The sequence below is a fragment of the Chenopodium album genome, chromosome 14 (genome assembly GCF_948465745.1).
Source record: "Chenopodium album chromosome 14, dcCheAlbu1.1, whole genome shotgun sequence".
Classification (NCBI taxonomy): domain Eukaryota; kingdom Viridiplantae; phylum Streptophyta; class Magnoliopsida; order Caryophyllales; family Amaranthaceae; genus Chenopodium; species Chenopodium album.
In genome coordinates, this window is record NC_137847.1 from 44,353,660 (window position 1) to 44,372,844 (window position 19,185).

At 32.5% G+C, this 19,185-nt stretch overlaps 1 protein-coding gene across 1 annotated transcript; it reads left to right on the forward strand.

The window, feature by feature from the left end:
* The first annotated feature begins 4,211 nt into the window (after positions 1-4,211).
* Positions 4,212-5,470, forward strand: LOC145579300 (uncharacterized). The gene has a single exon (XM_081636555.1). The coding sequence runs from the start codon at positions 4,519-4,521 to the stop codon at positions 5,140-5,142; it is 624 nt and encodes a 207-aa protein (XP_081492681.1). The 5' UTR covers positions 4,212-4,518; the 3' UTR covers positions 5,143-5,470.
* Positions 5,471-19,185: the final 13,715 nt, after the last annotated feature.

Below are 19,185 nucleotides of genomic sequence, written 5' to 3' on the forward strand. Positions count from 1 at the left end.
GGTATGTTCTATTTTTTCTTACTTATTTTTGGTTTTTGAGATTTTTTTTAATTTTATGGTGATGTTGGTTGAATTGCGGTGGCGGTGGATTGGTGGGTAATTTGTGTCAGGAAACTGCGGTGGTGGTGGGTGGTTTGTGTTCAGGTAATTGTGGTGTAGATCTAGGTTAGGGTTTGGGTGTTTTAGGTGGGTGGATCTGGGTATAGGTTTGGTCGGGTTTTGGTTAGTGTTCGGTTTGGGTTTGGGTTAGGTGGGACTGGGTTTGTGGTGGATCTAGGTATAGGTTCGGTATGGGTTTGTGTTCGGTCTGGGTTTGGGTTAGGTGGGATTGGGTTTGTGGTGGCTATGGGCTTAGGTGGGTTTATGGATCGGGTGGGGAGAGTGGTGGTCTTATTTTCTGGGGTTAGGGTTAGGGTTAGTTAAGGGGGTGGAGTGGTGGTGGTCTGATGTGGGTGGTAGTGGTGGTGGTCTGATTTTGGGGTTAGGGTTTATTTTGGTGGTTGGAGGTGGTGATATGCCGTGCCGGTGGTGGCGCGGCGTGTTTTTTTTTTAATTTCATATAAGCATTTTCTGACGAACTTTTCCGGTGCCGAAAAACATCTTTCGACGAAAAATTCCATCGGAAATTCCGTCAGAAAAGTGTTTCCGACGGTAGAAGACATTTTTCCTACCAAAGCGTTTTCTACAACCAATTTCGACGGAAATTCCGTCGAAAACAGGTTTTCCGACGGATTTCGGGGTGTTTCCGACGGAATTAATTCCGTCAGAAATGAGCTTTTTTCTAGTAGTGGAACTCCTTAGCATCCTCAAACTGCTGCCCCAATGAAAAATGACTACCATCATCATTTCTTACATTCACACTCAGCATGTGCCTTTAAGTGTGTGACCCCCTTCTTACTTTTGGCCTTAGGAGGTGTAGCTATGAGATTGCCACAATGCTCCTCATCAGAATTAGCAGGGCTACCAGGGCAGTCCTCATTAGTATCACTTCCAGAACTCTCTTCACCTAAACACTAATCTTCTGCCCTATCCTTAAGCCTTATGATGGATTATGTTTCATCATCAAGTTCTTTCTCTGCTTTTTTACTACTTGCAATCTGTTCCCTAGCAGTTAACACCTCTAAATCCTCATTATCACTCCCTTCATCATCATAATCAATTTCATCCACAAAATGAATAGGCTCTCTCATGTTCTGTGGTGCTTGTTTTGTCCTTTCCACCATAGGGTTAGATCTACCTAATAATGAGGTGAAAGTGCCCCTCATTAAGTTCATCCTCACTATCTTCCTCATGTTCCACAAACACATCCATAACTCTATACATGTTAAGTAAACTAAAAAACTTCACAAAAGTGGCATCATCATAACTTAAGAACCTCATTCCATCATCAACCCTCTTCAATGGATCACAATAGTGTAACTTACTAATGTCATCATACCCAAGTGAGTCAATCAAATTCTTAAAATAGGAGGCATTCAAATTAGTAGGCAGTTCATCAAATATCTTAGTTGTCCCACCAACATAAACAAGGGTAGGAGTCTCTTCCCATGACCCTCCATAGTGAACAATTACAGACATAGGAATGTCTTCCATCTACAATCATCATGCATAAAATTAACAGAAAGTACAAATCACAAAGCTTTAAACTAGTAACAACATATGTAAATTAAAAATATTTTCATTTCATTACTTGTCAAATGCTTACAAAATGAGAATATCAATAGAGATGACAAATTGACCTAAATACATAACAACAACCCTAAAGCACAATGTCATCCAAAAGAATGTGACATAATATCACTAGTCACCTAAATACAATCAATATTGACCTACCTAAATACATGTTAGGATCTAAATACATCAATTCCTAAAGCCTATGTCTCGACCAAAAAACATCTACATAGGCTCCCTAACATTTTCACAAAATAAATCCCTTAACCTTCAAAAAAACAACTTCAAGGGATTATCCAATCCTACCTACATCTTAGGACCTAATCAACCTATCTTAACCACCATGTTAACACATTATAAAACACTTCATCATTGTTCTTCCACACCTTCCTCCAATGGCTACAAGTCTGAGAGACAGCAACAGATCGAACTTTTGCTGTCCAATTTGGGGAAAACCTGCACATACATAATGTCATCCATAGACAGCAATGGATGAGCACTTTGAAGACCAGAACAGGGGGCTACATGTTCTTCAACATACACAGTTTCATTTTCAGCTCCTCCCTCAGCCATTTTTTCCTAAACATAACACATTGACCATAATTTGAAGTTAGGCACTTCAAATTGACACACAAAAACACACATAGTGGCATCATTCACACAAAAACATTTCGACCAAAACCTCCCTTGTTTTGCGACGCAAAACATCAACATTGATCAAACCCTAGCGCAAAATATACAACATTTACACACAATCCAACAACATCACTCACATATAGCATCAACAACAACATCACAAGCACAAATTATTCGACAAAACAACAACAAATCACCATTTCAATTTTGTTATTAACCCACAAAACCAAAAACCTTAACTCGCAACAAAACGATAATTAATCGCCCAAAAAATTTGAAATTTTTAACAAAATAACAACAAGAAGGCTGCGTAATCAAACATACCTCAAAAAATGGTTGCGATTCTTGTCTTTTTCCCCAAATTTGGCCACAATCGAGCTCGTGTTCTTCACCAACCTCTTCGATAGATTTTCCAGAAAAGGAAAGAATAAAGGGGGAATAAAGGAATAAGAAAAGGGGAAAGAAGAAAGAAACCTGCGTCTTTTTTTTTTGGGGTGGGCCCCACATGAGTTAATCCAAGGTACTCAATTCTTAACCTTGGGTACTCAATTGTTTGGGGGATTAATTTTTTTGCTGGAAAATGGGTCTCAGTACCCAAACGATAAAAAAAAAAAAAAAAAAAAAAAAAAAAAAAAAAAAAAAAAATTCAGTACCTAAAAGGTGAAAAATTGTAGAATTGAGTACCCAATTATGGTCTTAACTAAAACATTAAGAAAAAATTAAAGTTACTTGAAATTTAGGTAATCTGGTCAAATAGCAGGCTTATTATGAAAAAATAAGTACTCCCTCCGTTTTTAAATACTTGCTCCATTTCTCCATGCGCGGAGTTTTAGGAGAAATTGGAGAATATAATTAAATATGGAGGTAACGGGGTGAGTGGAAGAATAAAAAATTGTAAAAAGAAAAAGTAGTGGAGAGAATTGAAGGAGGGAGAACATGAAATTAATAAAATATATTAATGGTGGATCCAATATGTGAGAGAAATTAATTAAATATTGTAAAATATTTCCAAATAAGGAAATGGAGCAAGTTTTTAAAAACGGTTAGAAAAGGAAAGTGGAGCGAGTATTTAAAAACGGAGGGAGTAATAACTTAAGATTATTCAGGATTCATTAAAAGGTTGTATTATTTTGGGAGAATAAGGCATATATTGGATAAATCCTATTAAATTTTACTTGATAGAATTTATAATATTAATTCGTTTATGATTTTCTCAACTAATTAATTGTGATTTATAACAATTTAATTAATATTTAGGGCCTGTTCACTTCAGCTTAATCAATTTCAGTTCAGTTTAATTCAGTTCAGTTCAGCTCCAATCAGTTCAGTTCAGTTCAATTCAACTCCTAATTTCCTTTTCTCATAAAATATTCATTTCAGCTCAATTCAGCTCCAATCAGTTTCACTTCAGTTCAGCTTAATTCAGTAAATGTGAACATACCTTTAGTTCAACTTTGAAATCGACCATGACTTATCCTAATACTATACATAATTATGAAAATTAATTATATTATTTTGACACGCCTATTATAACACATCCCACGCCATGGCCACATCTAATCTTAACACGTAGAAGAGTGTCATAAGCCAATATATAGAATTAATAAGATTCAAAAAAAAAAAAAAAAGTATTTCCTACATTACTTTGCAAGTTCAAAACCTTGTGTCCTAAGTTAAAAATTGTATCGTCATTTGCACCTTATAAAGAAGCACAAATAAAAATAATGTTATGACACAAAATACTAGTGTAAATTTATTTTTTCCATGCAAAATCTTGCTTACCTCCGTATACCTCCAAACTCCAAAAACGCTAAGTCCAAAAACCCTCCCAAAATTATTGAACTCGGTGAATGCTAATGAAAAATGGACCCCCCCTTTTTTGTATATTGATCGATCCAAAACGCTAAGTAGATACACATGCCCCATACACTCTTTCACTTTCTCCCTCTCTCTCTCCTCTTTTTTCTTCTTTTTAGAGAGAGAAACAAAAATAATAATTCATACCATAAAATTCATCCAAAGTTATAAGAACAAGAAGAAGAAATAAAAGTTGTACAATTTTTGTACCCTTTTTAAAAAAGCTATTAATACACAACAATTTCATTTACTCTTTTTATTACACACTTTCTTTTGCGTTATTAGTTTTTCATTGTCATTATGATGAGGTGACAAGAAAAAAAAAAGATTACATAATTTTGTAGAAAGATTATAATGAAGAACACCATAAGGTGTTGCATATCTTGCATCCTCCCGTGCGGAGCACTAGACGTGATCCGCATCGTACACTCGAACGGCCGTGTCGAGGAGATCTCCGGCACAATACGTGCCGAAGACATAATGAAGGCTCACCCTAAACACATCCTTAAGAAACCAACTTCTCGTTCGACGTCCGACGTCGAGTCGATCGACTCACACCACCGTGGGCCCACCATTGTGGTGGTCCCACCGGACGCGCAACTCCAACGTGGGAAGATCTATTTTCTCATACCAGTCATCGATCATAATAATAAGAAAAAAACAAACTCATCATCAAAGAAGTCCACATCATCGCCGACCTCACCGTCGGTTGTTGCGCCCGTGGGATCAGGGTCAGCATCGACGGTGAGACGGAAAAGAAAGGAGCATAAAAGTCGGAGTAATTCGATATCGTTAGCAGCAGCTAATATTGTATTATCATCCACAACAGAAGAAGATGATAAGTATTTGAGTGATATTTTAAGTGAGAAAGTAATATCAAGTCATAGGGAGAAAAGAAGAGGAAGAGTTGCAGTTTGGAGGCCACATTTAGAGAGCATTACTGAAACTCTTAGTGAAGCTGCTTCAAGTGATCATTAATTTAAATCAATCGTATCATTTGGTGTGTTTTTTGTGTTATTTTTTTTTTTTTTTTACTTTTTCTTTTGTTTTTCTATTGGTTATTTATAAGTTTTTGAGTAATAATTATCCAATAGGGGGTCAAAGAAAAAGGAAAAAAAAAAAAAAAGGAAGAAGAAGAAGGTATGTTATAAGATGATGATGAACATTTTTGTGTAAAAATATGGTAAAAGTGAAATTATATATGCTAAATGTTAATTACATACTTTAAAGTTTAGTTTGATAAATGGAAGGTGTTAATTAAGTTGAAGGGAAAGCAATTGTATGAATATTGAACTTTTTTTTGTTAGTTATACTTTTTCTTTATGCCTCAATTTAATTTCTTATTTTTATTTGATTTGAATAAGTTTTGATCATGAAAAATTATTGCACGGATGTATAGGGAGATAATTTAGTTAAGAAATCATTATTTATCCGCTATTCAGAACCTCTCATTTTTTAACTATTTATATGATTACATGTGATAGTAATTACACGAAAGTAAAAACTGTGTCAATAGGTGATTTCATTCGCAATATATCTTGTTTTATGACGTACTTCACATATACTTCAACTTCGACTTCAACTAATATCTCTTAATCACATTCATTCTATAAGCAATGAAAGTATGAAACCTATGTAAACTGTTTTCGACGGTACAATAAATGGAAAATGGATTAAGTGGTACCATATATTTAATTAATTAAGGTTTGCTTTCACAAACTAGTTGTGTGGAATTGCTCTCGTAAGGACCATTATAAAAAATACTCCATAAGACTTACTTTTTTTAATATCTAACATTTTAAGATGTTTTTATCACTAGATACTTTGAACGAACTCAATCCATATGCGAAATTGGCCTTTGTGCTTCTTTACTATTGGTTACAAAACGCACTCAATCACAAATATGCAATCTTGTTAAAGTGAAATATATTTGGAATCCAGTGAGCTTTTAACCCAATTGCTTGTTAAAAATTTCACGGTTTAGAAAGGACATGTTTTTTTTAACAAAAACTACCAGCTTTTTTTTAAAGATTACTTGTTAAATTTTTTTCAAATATTATACTTCTGAGATTTTATTAAAAAAATTGCGGTATTTGGATTTTTTAATTATTCACACATTCTCACAATTTCACTCAGTTTCATATTACTTGTAACGATTTGACATAAAATTTGAGTAGAAAATGTATAATCGTTATAAATAATATAAAACGGATGTAGTACATATAATTAAGGATAATTATGATTTATATTGTGTATTAACAAGTGTAAAGCTTTATGATGCTGTTCAATTTATAAGAGCTAGTGAGCTGCTCCTTGGTGTTCCTATATCGTCACGGGTTGTATTTCACCACGGGTAAAGGGGTTGGAGAGATGATGTTATTGGGCCCTAAAAGATGGAAGTCTAAAGGAATATGTGTACCTTATGAATAAATAAAAACTAAAGCTATGCATTCGAATTGCCACAATCACCTCTTTGTTCAAAGACATTTGATTGTTGATAATAAATCAAATTTAAAGATGCTTTTATAAATAATTTGTACTTAATCAATATAAGTAAATACTTCGTGGGTATGTATAAAGATGGATTATCAAAAGTATCCTTATTTTATGAGATAGTCTTTAAAATTAAGATACAAATAATCCCTTTTTGCATAATTTAATCAAATACTAGTACTCCTTAAATCATTTTTTAATATAAATTATTACATGCTTTAAAGCACATTATATTTCTTTTTTCTTTTCACAATGCTATGGCTCCAATAAAATTATTTCCAAAAACAAAAGTTCCTCAAAAAATAAATAAATTAAAATTATATTAATACAAAAGGAAAAAAAAGTCTAAGTTAATTATAATTTTCTCAAGTAGTGATTTGTAAAAGGCGCCGCGAAGAATAAAGTGAAACAAGTGTCATCATTAAAGCAAATAGGTAACAGAATAATTAAGATGATTAATTAATCGATTAAAGAATAAATATAAAAACATTAAGGAAGTTTAACAATTAATTAAAAATTAAAGGGGACATAAAAATGTGAAATAAGGGAGTGTATGCATAGGTTCCCCTGGAACTGGAGATGGGCCTCCCATTTGAGCCACAATGATGTTGTGCTTACTTCATTGTCTACATGATTTACTTTCTTGTTTACTGCCTGTGAAACACCTTAAATCATTTTGTAATTTTTAAGATGTTGAATAAAATGGAACATTTTTGCACAACAAATTATTATTATTGTTGTTCTTTTTGGTGATTAACTTGGTGGAAATAATCGTAATGTTCATGTTTAGGAGGGAGAGAAATGTTGATCGTAATCCCGGAAAAATTTGTTAACTCTTTAATTTGTACTGTAGGACGAAAGAGTGTCTAATCACGTACATATCTAGCATAATTCTATTGTTTCTGGAAAGGGACAACGTTTTCTTTGGACCTCTTGGAGACTTACAAGAACTTCAAATCCTTTAATTTCCATCTTAGAATTTTTTTTAAATTTTTTTTTGTCAAATGAATTGGCCCACCTTTGGCCTAGGATCACTAAAGAATCTTGATAGCATGTTAAGTTTTCAATATGCTACACCAAACCTATATCCAAAGAGAATTTAACTACATATTTAAGCGTAAATTTCATTCTAAAATGAAATGTTAATCGGTGGAGTAACTCACAAATTATTTGTTATCTTGATCATCGTTCACATGTGACATCCAAGCCGATTTGGCATCACCACACTAAATACATTTAATACATATTTTTCGTTTTAAACTTGTTGCTCATTGTGCATTTATTTCTCAATATTTTCCTAGCTACATGATCCAATATGCACATCGTTCCCTAACATATTCTAATGATGTTTTATACGCTAAAATAAGTATGTTACGTAATAAGTATGCAATTCTAATTTTTACTATCAATTCCAATATCATGTCATAGCAAATTAAATTAGCTTCCCCTAATAGTATTATCCACATTTACTCTTTCTCAAGTAATTTCTCTTTTGATGTAGCTAATTTTCTAACTAGTACATTTGATTAAGGAAGCTAATCGAAGAGATGTTTTACCAACCAATTCGATAATCCGCCACATACCAAATGGCTAAACATGCCTAAAACAATCTACCTTTCTTTAGGTATTACACGTAACCTCCAAAAAGTCAATCATCACATGTTCTTCTACTACACGACAAATCTAGAACTATTACATATATAATACTCTTAATTGTTCATTGCCAAAATTATTTATGGCTCGGAGTATAAGATTGTTGGATGTTAGATTTGGAAATCAGCATCAAAACCAAACCAAACCAAACTACACCACAAAATATAAGAACGTTATAGAATATTGTTTGGTATTGTTATAAAATAAAAAAGTTATAGTTGTGTTTTGTTTGGTACGTACGTTCGGTATATACATTGTTATACGAAATGTTATTTTAATCATGTTATAAAAAATTTGTAGAAAATTAATTTGTTTTACTTCTTCTTTTTACTTGGTATTATAAATGACTTTTGATGTATTTCTTTTAAACCTTCTAAAAGTTTGTAATGAAACCAAATAATTAAAACGATTTATGCTCTAGTGTAATTAGTGGTGTAAACCATAAACTACATTAAATTACAAATTAGTTTATGGTTATTGAAAAATACTTTTAATTATATGCGTTTTATTTACTTGATGTGCACTTATTTGATTTTAACTGAATGAATTAGAACTTGATTGTGCGTGTATTATTCTAGTTTGTTAGAGCTTATATGAACTTTTTTTACACCACATTTTGATTGTGAAGAAACTTGAGTATCTCTTACCATGGAATAACAATCTTTTGAACTTGTAAGAATTTCTAAGTTTATCCTATGAAAATAATTACCTTTATCTAAAAATTTTTTTCCTAAAATAAGTTGAAATAATTTGAACATGATATATAGGGCCTTAATCGCAAACCAAAGAATGATCCAACACTGCAATTTTTAAAACCACAAACCAAACTTATTCAAACACAAAATTGGTTTGCTTTGAATTTTGTTGCATTTTGGACTGCACTTTAAAACTAGCTCCGAGTAAGTATATGTCTAAAATTTAGAGTATACAAAGTATAACCAACAAAGTATATGTCCAAACTTATTCTTTGTATATGAAATGTTATATAGATGCTTGTGATTTCTCATTGATGGATTATTGTATAATACTCCAAATCTTCATTTCACGACCTTAGATTGTTGATGTTAGATCCTTGACACTCTTGTAAATATTTTGTTCCTTGAAACTTAGCATGTGTAAGTTGATGAGTATGTGCACTTCACTTTTGATATATACGTACTTCGCACCAAACCAATTCAAGTGCCTGAATCCAAGTAACATAGACATCATTATCGGCCACCACGTACAATCCGATCACCTGATGAAAAAGCAAGTTCATGCATTATTGTATACTCCATCCATAATTATCAACATTTATGAGACCTTTTTGACCATGGCCTCTTTGCTTTTCTTTTCCATTTGTATAAGGTTTATCTTTTGAGGTTCATCTTCGACAAGTAGTTATAATAATTGTGATGAGCTTTTAGTAACAAAATTGATGGCCTATTACGTGCGTCCCCACGCTTGCTTTATTTTGTGCACATAGGATATACTAGTGATATGCCATTTGGTATCATATAAACCCTAATTATTACAAATTTAATAATAACAATAAATACTTTTTTAAAAAATGTTTTTTTTTCCCTTTTTTATATGTTTTCCTTTCTCCAAACATATTTAATTGGCTAGCCTCTATATATGATCATATATTATCCAGCTATGCAAGCTGTCTATATATGCTAGTTAATTAAGTCCCACCATATTTGGAGGCCAACTATAAAGAGAAAGCAATATATAAAATAATATAATTGCCATATATATAGTTATATATATTAACAATGCTTCGTTTTATATGAAGTATAAGTTAATTATATATGGCCTATAAAGAGGCAAATAGCTAGTTGAGATTTCGCTGTTATATTTATTGATTGAATGGCTCACCATGCATTTTTATTCTTTTCTTTTATTTTCTTTTGGCATGACCATATTTACATGTTGAAATTGATTGAAAGACAAATAAGATAACATTTATAATCATAATGACTATAGTTTGTTGAAAGGACTTTAATTTGTTGATGTTTATTTCCTCTTTGTTTAAGTAATGTCTCATTTTTTAATAGAATAAGCTATGGGCACAAGTATGGGTCTAATAAGGTCGTCTTGGACTCTTGGAAGGAATGTCGATCAAGTGGTGTTTCTAGTCTCTCCAAAGGCTACATGATTTATTGGATTTGGACGATGTTTTGTCGAGCACGTATTTCTCAATTTAATTCTATAGTTTTGTTGAGCACCTTAAGATTGTTATCATTCAGTATTGAGTAAGTTTGGAAAAATCATATTCATTTTGAGATTATCTCATATTTTCCTATGAATAAGGGTCTATTCTCATTTACTAAAATGAGCTGAACTAAAATGAATGTTTTATAAGAGAAGGAAATTAAGAACTGAACTGAACTAAACATAAGCTGAAGAGAACATGCCCTAACTTTTCGGTTATTAGTTAGTTAATATTGTATGAAAAGAGATAATCTTTTACCCCTCAAAATAACAAATAATTTTAAAACTTAAAGATAACGTATAAAGGAAAAGAAGTTCAAGTTTAATAACATAGTTGCTTCATTTAATTTTAATTAGCATAGCACCCGTGCAATGCACGGCTTACAAATCTTATTACTTGTATTCATTTCACAAAATTTGTAGATAAAAGGAATTAATGAGTAATAATGAATTTACTTACATAGATGTCTTAATCATGCATTTTTAACCTCTTAAAATAATGATATACTACTTTAAAGACAACTTTTTATTCTTAAATTGAATGTAAAGTTTTTAAATATAATTCAACTCAATCAATGAATTGATAATCAATCCCTACATTAAGTCATTTTTTTTCTCATTTCTACTTGAGTCACTGGCTACCTCATTTTAAAAATGATTAAACTATGTCCACTACCTCAATATATTCAACGTTTTTTCTGTGTGACTGGCACGGCTAACACGCACCAAAACACGAGTAACCCCTAACCGAGTAACCCCAAACTGACCGAGTGACCCTTGACCAAGTAACCCCTGACCGACCGAGTAACCCCTGACCAAGTAATCTCGGCCACACGGTGTAGCCAGCCACATATGAAACTTTGTGAACTCAATATATGCTTGGAAAAATAATTTCTATTATAATACAACATGATCATTGTATTAATATTATATTTCGTATATCACAAATAAAGTCATATCTTTTTTCTCTATAGCCTCTAAAACACTTGAAATTTAACATGTAAATTCTAAAAATAGGATTTTTTTTATATTCACATATAGCATGAATATAGTCACATATTATTATAGACATTTGATATGTTTATCACAATTTTTTGTATGTGGTCTGCTGTATCGTGCGACAAGAATTACTCGAGTTACTCGGTCAAGGGTTATTCGAGTTGTCGGGGTTACTTAAGTTACTCGGTTAGGGGTTACTTGAGTTACTCCTGATCGAGTAACCCCTCAAGTAACCCCTGACCGAGTAACCCCTGACTGAGTAACCCCTCAAGTAACCCCTAACTCCTTAAATAACCCTTGACCGAATTACTCGAGTGTGTAACCCCTGACCAAACCCCTTAAATAATCCTAACCTAGTAACTCGAGTAACCCCTGACCGAGTAACTCGAGTAACTCATTACCGAGTAACCCGTCAAGTAACCCCTTACCGAGTAATCCCTCAAGTAACCCTAGACCGAGTGAACCTCTCGAGTAATCCCTGTCTAAACCCCTCAAGAAACCCCTGACCAAGTAACTCAAGTAACCCCTGACTGGATAACTTGGGTGACCTCTAACAAAATAACTCAGGTAACCCCTGCCACACGGGGTGGCCTGCTTCACCAAAAAGTTGTTGTATTTTTATTATGCATGTAAATATTACTTCTCATATTTTTCTTTCACTCGTGGAGGATAAAAAATATGAAATTATCTTGTCTCATCACCTACTAAATTTTATCACATGATAAATCAACTTCATCACCACACACATATTACATCTTCCACATCAAAAAATTTACACGTCTAAAAATCTGAAAAGCCATTGCTTAGTATAATTTTTTTTTTTCAAAAATTGTAAACTTTAAATATATATGACCTTAGAAGGATGCGTAGGCTTGCCCTTAATTGTTTAATTAATTGTCTTTTTCTTTTTTAATTATTATTATTATTATTATTATTATTATTATTATATGTAATCATTTGATATTTTTATTGCACATACAAGTATATAACAGTGAAAAAAATTATATGTACACAGATATAAGATAAGTAAAAAAAAATAATAATAATGTATGCAAATTACTCTTACATAGCACCCGTGACGACATATACAAAATATACAACGCGTTTTCTATGAGACTGGCACACCGTGTGGCCACTTGTAAAAAAAATAGTAACACCTATGACACCGACAAGTTAACCCCTATCTTACTAACATAACAGAATAGCCCCTTATTATACATATTGATTAACTCTTAAATAATTAACAAATAAAGTAACCCCTACAACATTCACAGTGTAACCATTATAACACTTACTAATAAGTAAGCCCTATATTTTCCTCAAAAAAAAAAAAAAAAAAAAAAATAGAAAGCTCTATATCACTAATTGAGTGACCCTTATAACACTAACTGAGTACAAAAGGTTTTGCGTGAAACCGTTTCATATAAGTCCGATTTATAATGCACACACTCATCCCCCACCCACTGCCACTACCTAACCACTTGTCGGCGGCCGGCGACCACCTTCCCCCCCATCCCCCGGTCGCCGGCGACCCTCCCCCAACGCTGGCGACCTTACGACATTGTATAAATTAATCAGAGCATACACCGAACTCAATTATCCCTAAGCTGCTGCAAAGATTCTCCAATCTTAAGAAGATACAGTTCTGCAAATCTGCAGTGACTTCAGAGGAGACCTTGATGAAGAGTTGTCGGCTTTGTCAGATGAGCAAAGTCGTCAAGAAGCAGTTTGGTTAGAGAAGATGGGTTCAAACATGAAGAATCTGAAAGTACGCAAGGTTGACAATTACAAATATTTTGATCAATATTTTCTAATATCTGATACTTATAAACTAATGTCTGACTATTATAATCTAATTTTTGACACTTTTAATCTAATATCTGATAATTATTATCTAATTTCTGACAATTACAATCTAATATCGGATAATTATAATCTAATATCTGACTATTATAATCTAATTTCTGACAATTAAAACCTAATATCTGACACTTATAATTTAATATCTGATAATTATAATCTAATATCTGACCATTATTATCTAATTTCTGACACTTTTAATCTAATATCAGATATTTATAACTTAATATCTGACTATTATTATCTAATTTCTGACAATTAAGAATTTTTTTTTTTTTCTATTTGTATGACCGGACTCACGTGAGTCCGTTCTACACAATACTTTTCGAAATGAGTAATCTTATAGTGGCTGCCCACATTGATGAATAACTAACACAATCAAACTTTGCATATATGTCGATGCAATAGTTTGACTTATGTAGACACCTGATTGTGTCTCCTCGAAAAAACCAAACCCAATGATGAATGCCTTTCACGTCATTGATTATTGAACGAGGTGAAATGTGAAAGAGTCTCGTGATGCACTTGTTTTAATAAAAATACTTCTTTCAGTTTTCGAAAATCTTTCTTTTCGTACCCTATTTATGAAAAACGTCCAATCCAGTTTAGTCTGGTCCATGATATGGGTCCAATAATGGTGTAGTTGGATAGGGCTTGAAAAAATATTTCCAACGATATATTATAAGCCCAATTCCGATGAATAATGAGGAAGTTATGGCCAAAATACTAAACTTGTCTCAAACCGGATTTTACCTATGGCCCAATGATCATGTGGAGGGTCCAAAGGTTTAATCCCATTCCTAAAATAATTAGGATTAATTAGAAGATTCTATAAGTTTCTAACATATCTTAATTATCATTTTTGAAAAGATAAAATTAAAGAATTTGAAATTGAAAAACTCCTCTTTTTAAAAGTCCTAATTTTATTTGAAATGAAAGACATTCAAAGACAGACAGATATTATTTTTTTGCCTCATAATTTTTATCCAAATATTAAATGTTTGGATAGATCCTAAAATTATCTTTCCAATGATATATTATAATATTAATTCGGAGCTATAACGAAAAAGATATGAAAGAAATACAAAACTCTATCCAAAATTGACACCCTTCCACTATTTCGGCCATATCTTTTATTCTAAAAAGATTTTAATCTTAATTATAATTAGATTGGAAAGTAGACTTCAAGAGCTTTCCAAAGACATATTATATGCCTTATTTGGACTTATGGATCAAAAGTTATGATAAAAACAAAATCCCTAAAAAACTGTTTTTATCGCGACGCGATAATCCTATTGCGTTGCAATAATCTTATCGCGCCGCGATACTTTTTTTATCTTGCCGCGTCAAAAGGAATTTTAATCCAATTCGAATTCTAACTCTTTTTAAATCGTTTACGGTCGTTTTTCTCTATAAATAGGGTCGATTTCCTCCGTTTTAATCACGAACAATCATCAACAATCATCTTTCTATTCTATTCTCTCTCAAAGCTAGAAGCTTATTCTTTCCCCCTCTTTCTAAGCCTTCCCTTTTCGAAACAAAATTCGTCCATCACGAGACTTAGACACACATAGCCATGATTGAAGTTGTCTTTGCCCTAGACGTGAAAGGTTGATAATTTCTGAGGGTTTGGTCCCAAATCCCTATTTCAATTATTTAAATTAATTGTTTGATTTAATATTTTCATTGAAGTTACTAACGTGTGTATTCTTTTGATGGAAGAGATAAGAGGCAACAAAGTGAGTAATTTTATTTCTCTATATCTTTAGATTGAAAGCATGCTTATATTATTTTAATTTCTAGTATCATGTGAGGATGTTATTTATAGCTTTCTAGTATTATGATTAGGTTGTTTCCTATTTCTTCTATCATGTTAGTATCATCTTAGGGTCAAAGATTTGATTTTTATTGTTTAGTGACATGTTAGGATTTGCTATTAATCATGTTAGTATCATGTCTAGGATCTTGCTAATATTATTATGTTTTGATAAGGATATTATTATGATGATTGTTGTTATTATGTTGCTTGATTATTATTGTTATTGCTTGGTCACGCCCTCTCTTGCAGGATTAAAGGGAATTTGTACTTTAAATCACACTTAATAAGATAATTAATAATTTTATTTAGGCTAATGCGATTTTAATTCAAGTGATCGCCAATAATAGAATTATTTGTGCATTAATATTCAACCAATATAGATTAAACTGGTTTAGGATTAATATAATGATTGTATGTTAGTTAGAAAGCGCACATGAATATGAGAATAATAAAGTAGAGGCCTATTTAGGGCAGGTTCAATCTCTTTTAGGTTGGATTTGTACCTTCATCCCCAAATATCTAGTCATGGTTCCGGACCACTATGGAGTTAGCGATCTCTAGGATCGTGAAGGGGTGTAACCTTCACCCTGTGAACGGTTTACAAGTTACTAAAACTTCTTGGGGACTCTTTTGCTCTAGCCTCATTCCCTTTGAACGCCACCATGCTTAAGTGTATGATCACAGTGGGGCTCAAGTGTAGGATTCTTGAAATTATTCCCTACAACTTAGTTTTTATGTAATTAAATATCAATAAAAATTATAATCTTTTTAATCATAAAACCTTACATCAATATATATATTAACAACTTAAAATGATTATATATGAATTTATTACATTTATAAAATAAAGTAAAATAAATATATAATATAAATAAATAAAGTACAATCAATGTTAATATTATAGATAGTGGAAAAAAGTCTAACGTGTCAGTTATAATAGGAAGAATGGAGTAAAAATTAGTGTCGAACTTCGTATTTAAAAATGAGAATTATAGTTTATAGAGAATTATATATCAATCAACTTTTTTACATTTTGTAGATGTTATGCATGAGTGTGTTGTGACTTTAGTTGTTGAATAAATGGTTTGTTTGGAGTAAAAATTAGTGTCGAACTTCGTATTATAAAATGAGAATTATAGTTTATAGAGAATTATATATCAATCAACTTTTTTACATTTTGTAGATGTTATGCATGAGTGTGTTGTGACTTTAGTTGTTGAATAAATGGTTTGTTTGGAGTAAAAATTAGTGTCGAACTTCGTATTAAAAAATGAGAATTATAGTTTATAGAGAATTATATATCAATCAACTTTTTACATTTTGTAGATGTTATGCATGAGTGTGTTGTGACTTTAGTTGTTGAATAAATGGTTTGTTATTATAATTCAGAGATTTCGCGTTTAGGAGTTTTGTAACAAAATATTATAGCAAATGAATTATATATAGCATGTATAATTTTTTTAAAAAATTAAGTATGATATACCTAAAATCATGTGGTAGAAAATTAGTAAAGTCATTTGTAACATCCCGACCCCAAACAAATTAGGGAGGGGCCTATTGCCACGAAACGCACATCAAGGGCCAAGAACTGTCCTCACAGACCAACACGAGTCCTTCCGGCTCATTTTGTCTTCACTCATGCGCACCCCGGGAAAACTTCCCAGAAGGTCACCTATCCCAAGACTACTCCCAACCAAGCACGCTTAACTGTGGAGTATCTTAGCAAATGAGCTCCCTAAAAGGAATATGCACCTTGTTTATATGAGTAGTATATCAAAGCCTTTCAAAGCCTTTTAAAGCAATCATGAGGGGTATTACATACACCCCCACTTGAAAACGGCAACGCCCTCGTTGCGCCTGGAAAGCTAGGGACTCCAGTATTACGCCTAATGGTAACTGGGTAGCCAAAGTGTTACATCCAGTCTGGTTAGGTCCCCAAACAAATTAGGGAGAGGCCTATTGTCACGAAATGCGCATCGAGGGCCAACAATTGTCTTCACAGGCCAACACAAGTCCTTCCGGTGCATTTTGTCCTCACTCATGCGCACCCCGAGAAAACTTCCCAGGAGGTCACCCATCCCAAGACTACTCCCAACCAAGCACGCTTAACTATGGAGTATCTTTGCATATGGGCTCCCTAAAAGGAAGATGCATCTTGTTGATATGAGTAGTATATCAAATCCTTTTTAAAGCAATCATGAGGTGTATTACATACGGCCATATAGCCATAGCCATACTGGATGTAACACTTTGGCTACCTAGTTGCCATTAGGCGTAATACTGGAGTCCCTAACTTTCCAGGCGCAACGAGGGCGTTGTCGTCCTCAAGTGGGGGTGTATGTAATACCCCTCATGATTGCTTTAAAGGAGTTTGATATACTACTCATATCAACAAGGTGCATCTTCCTTTTAGAGAGCTCATTTGCTAAGATACTCCACAGTTAAGCGTGCTTGGCTGGGAGTAGTCTTGGGATAGGTGACCTCTTGGGAAGTTTTCCCGGGGGTGCGCATGAGTGAGGACAAAATGCGCCGGAAGGACTCGTGTTGGTCTGTGAGGACAGTTGTTGGCCCTTGATGCGCGTTTCGTGGCAATAGGCCCCTCCCTAATTTGTTTGGGGTTGGGGTGTTACATCATTACAATTGCATCACAACTTAACTATTTTTAGAGAAAACACACAACCTACATATTATAAGCTATTTACGATTCACAGCATGTCTAATTGTTTATATATAAGCTAAAAAGCACATTATTATCAAGTTTGATCCTATTAGATTAAAATTGTTATAACTTTTCAATATATCAACTTTGTATAATTTAAATTAATGCACAATTATATATATATATATATATATATATATATATATATATATATATATATATATATATATATATATATATATATATATATATATATATATATATATATATATATATATATATTAATTAATGGTCAAAATAGTGAATTGGAGATCATTTAAATGTAAAACTTAACAAAGTGGAGGTAGTACTCCGTATTATATTTTTTAAATAAGATATATAATTTATACACATTAGTATATTTGAGTGATAATCTACGTTTGATATATAATCAAATATATCTTTTACTAATCCGTAATATAAACTTGACTTAAATATATTAGATATGGATGAAGGAGGCTAGGGTGAGATCCATGAAGAAACTTGAAAAGGCCATATCCCACAAGTATAGTCTCAAGTAGAATTTTTCAGGATAAATAATCGGTTGAATTGAGTTTGATAATATTAGTGAGATTGACAACATAGTACAATTAGCTTCAACATCATTAAGAATGGTGTTAGTAGCCTTAGGAATAATGTGGGGAGGAAAAAAAATTAGGTTGAAGGAATAACCTGCTCTAGTGTGCTAATAAGGAAACCTAAAATATAATGTACGGAGTACAAAGTAACAAAATATACTCTCCTTGATTTAAGCAATCTAGAGTAAAATGATATGGACTAAATATATGCTGAAAATCCATGAATAATATTAATTGAGAAACAATATTAAGAAAGTCAAGATATTATTTCGGAGTATCTTTAATAATAACATCTTTAACAATTATACATTTTACCAAAAAAAAAAAAGAAAAAAAAACAAGGACATGTGGCAGCCATGAAGCTAGTGTACCATGTTTTAGTATAGTATATAGAAGATTACAAGATAGCTTCTAGACACACATTTTTAAGAATTATTCGAGAGCATGAACAAACGACTATATCAAGCTTTGTTTTAGAGAAAAATGCGTCACAAGGTTAAAACTCCATCAAAATTGAATCGTAAGAAAATGGATTCAAGCTAAGGGGGCTATAAAGGACTTCTTGTTTGCCGTTTATAATGAATATAAGGTGAGTAGTGTGTAGTAGTCAGTAGAGGTGTCAGTTCGGATGATCGGATCGGATTTGATGAGGTTGAATTAGGTCGGATTAATTTTTAAAATTGTGTCAAATTAAATTATTGTGTCCACCCGAGTTGAAATCTGAA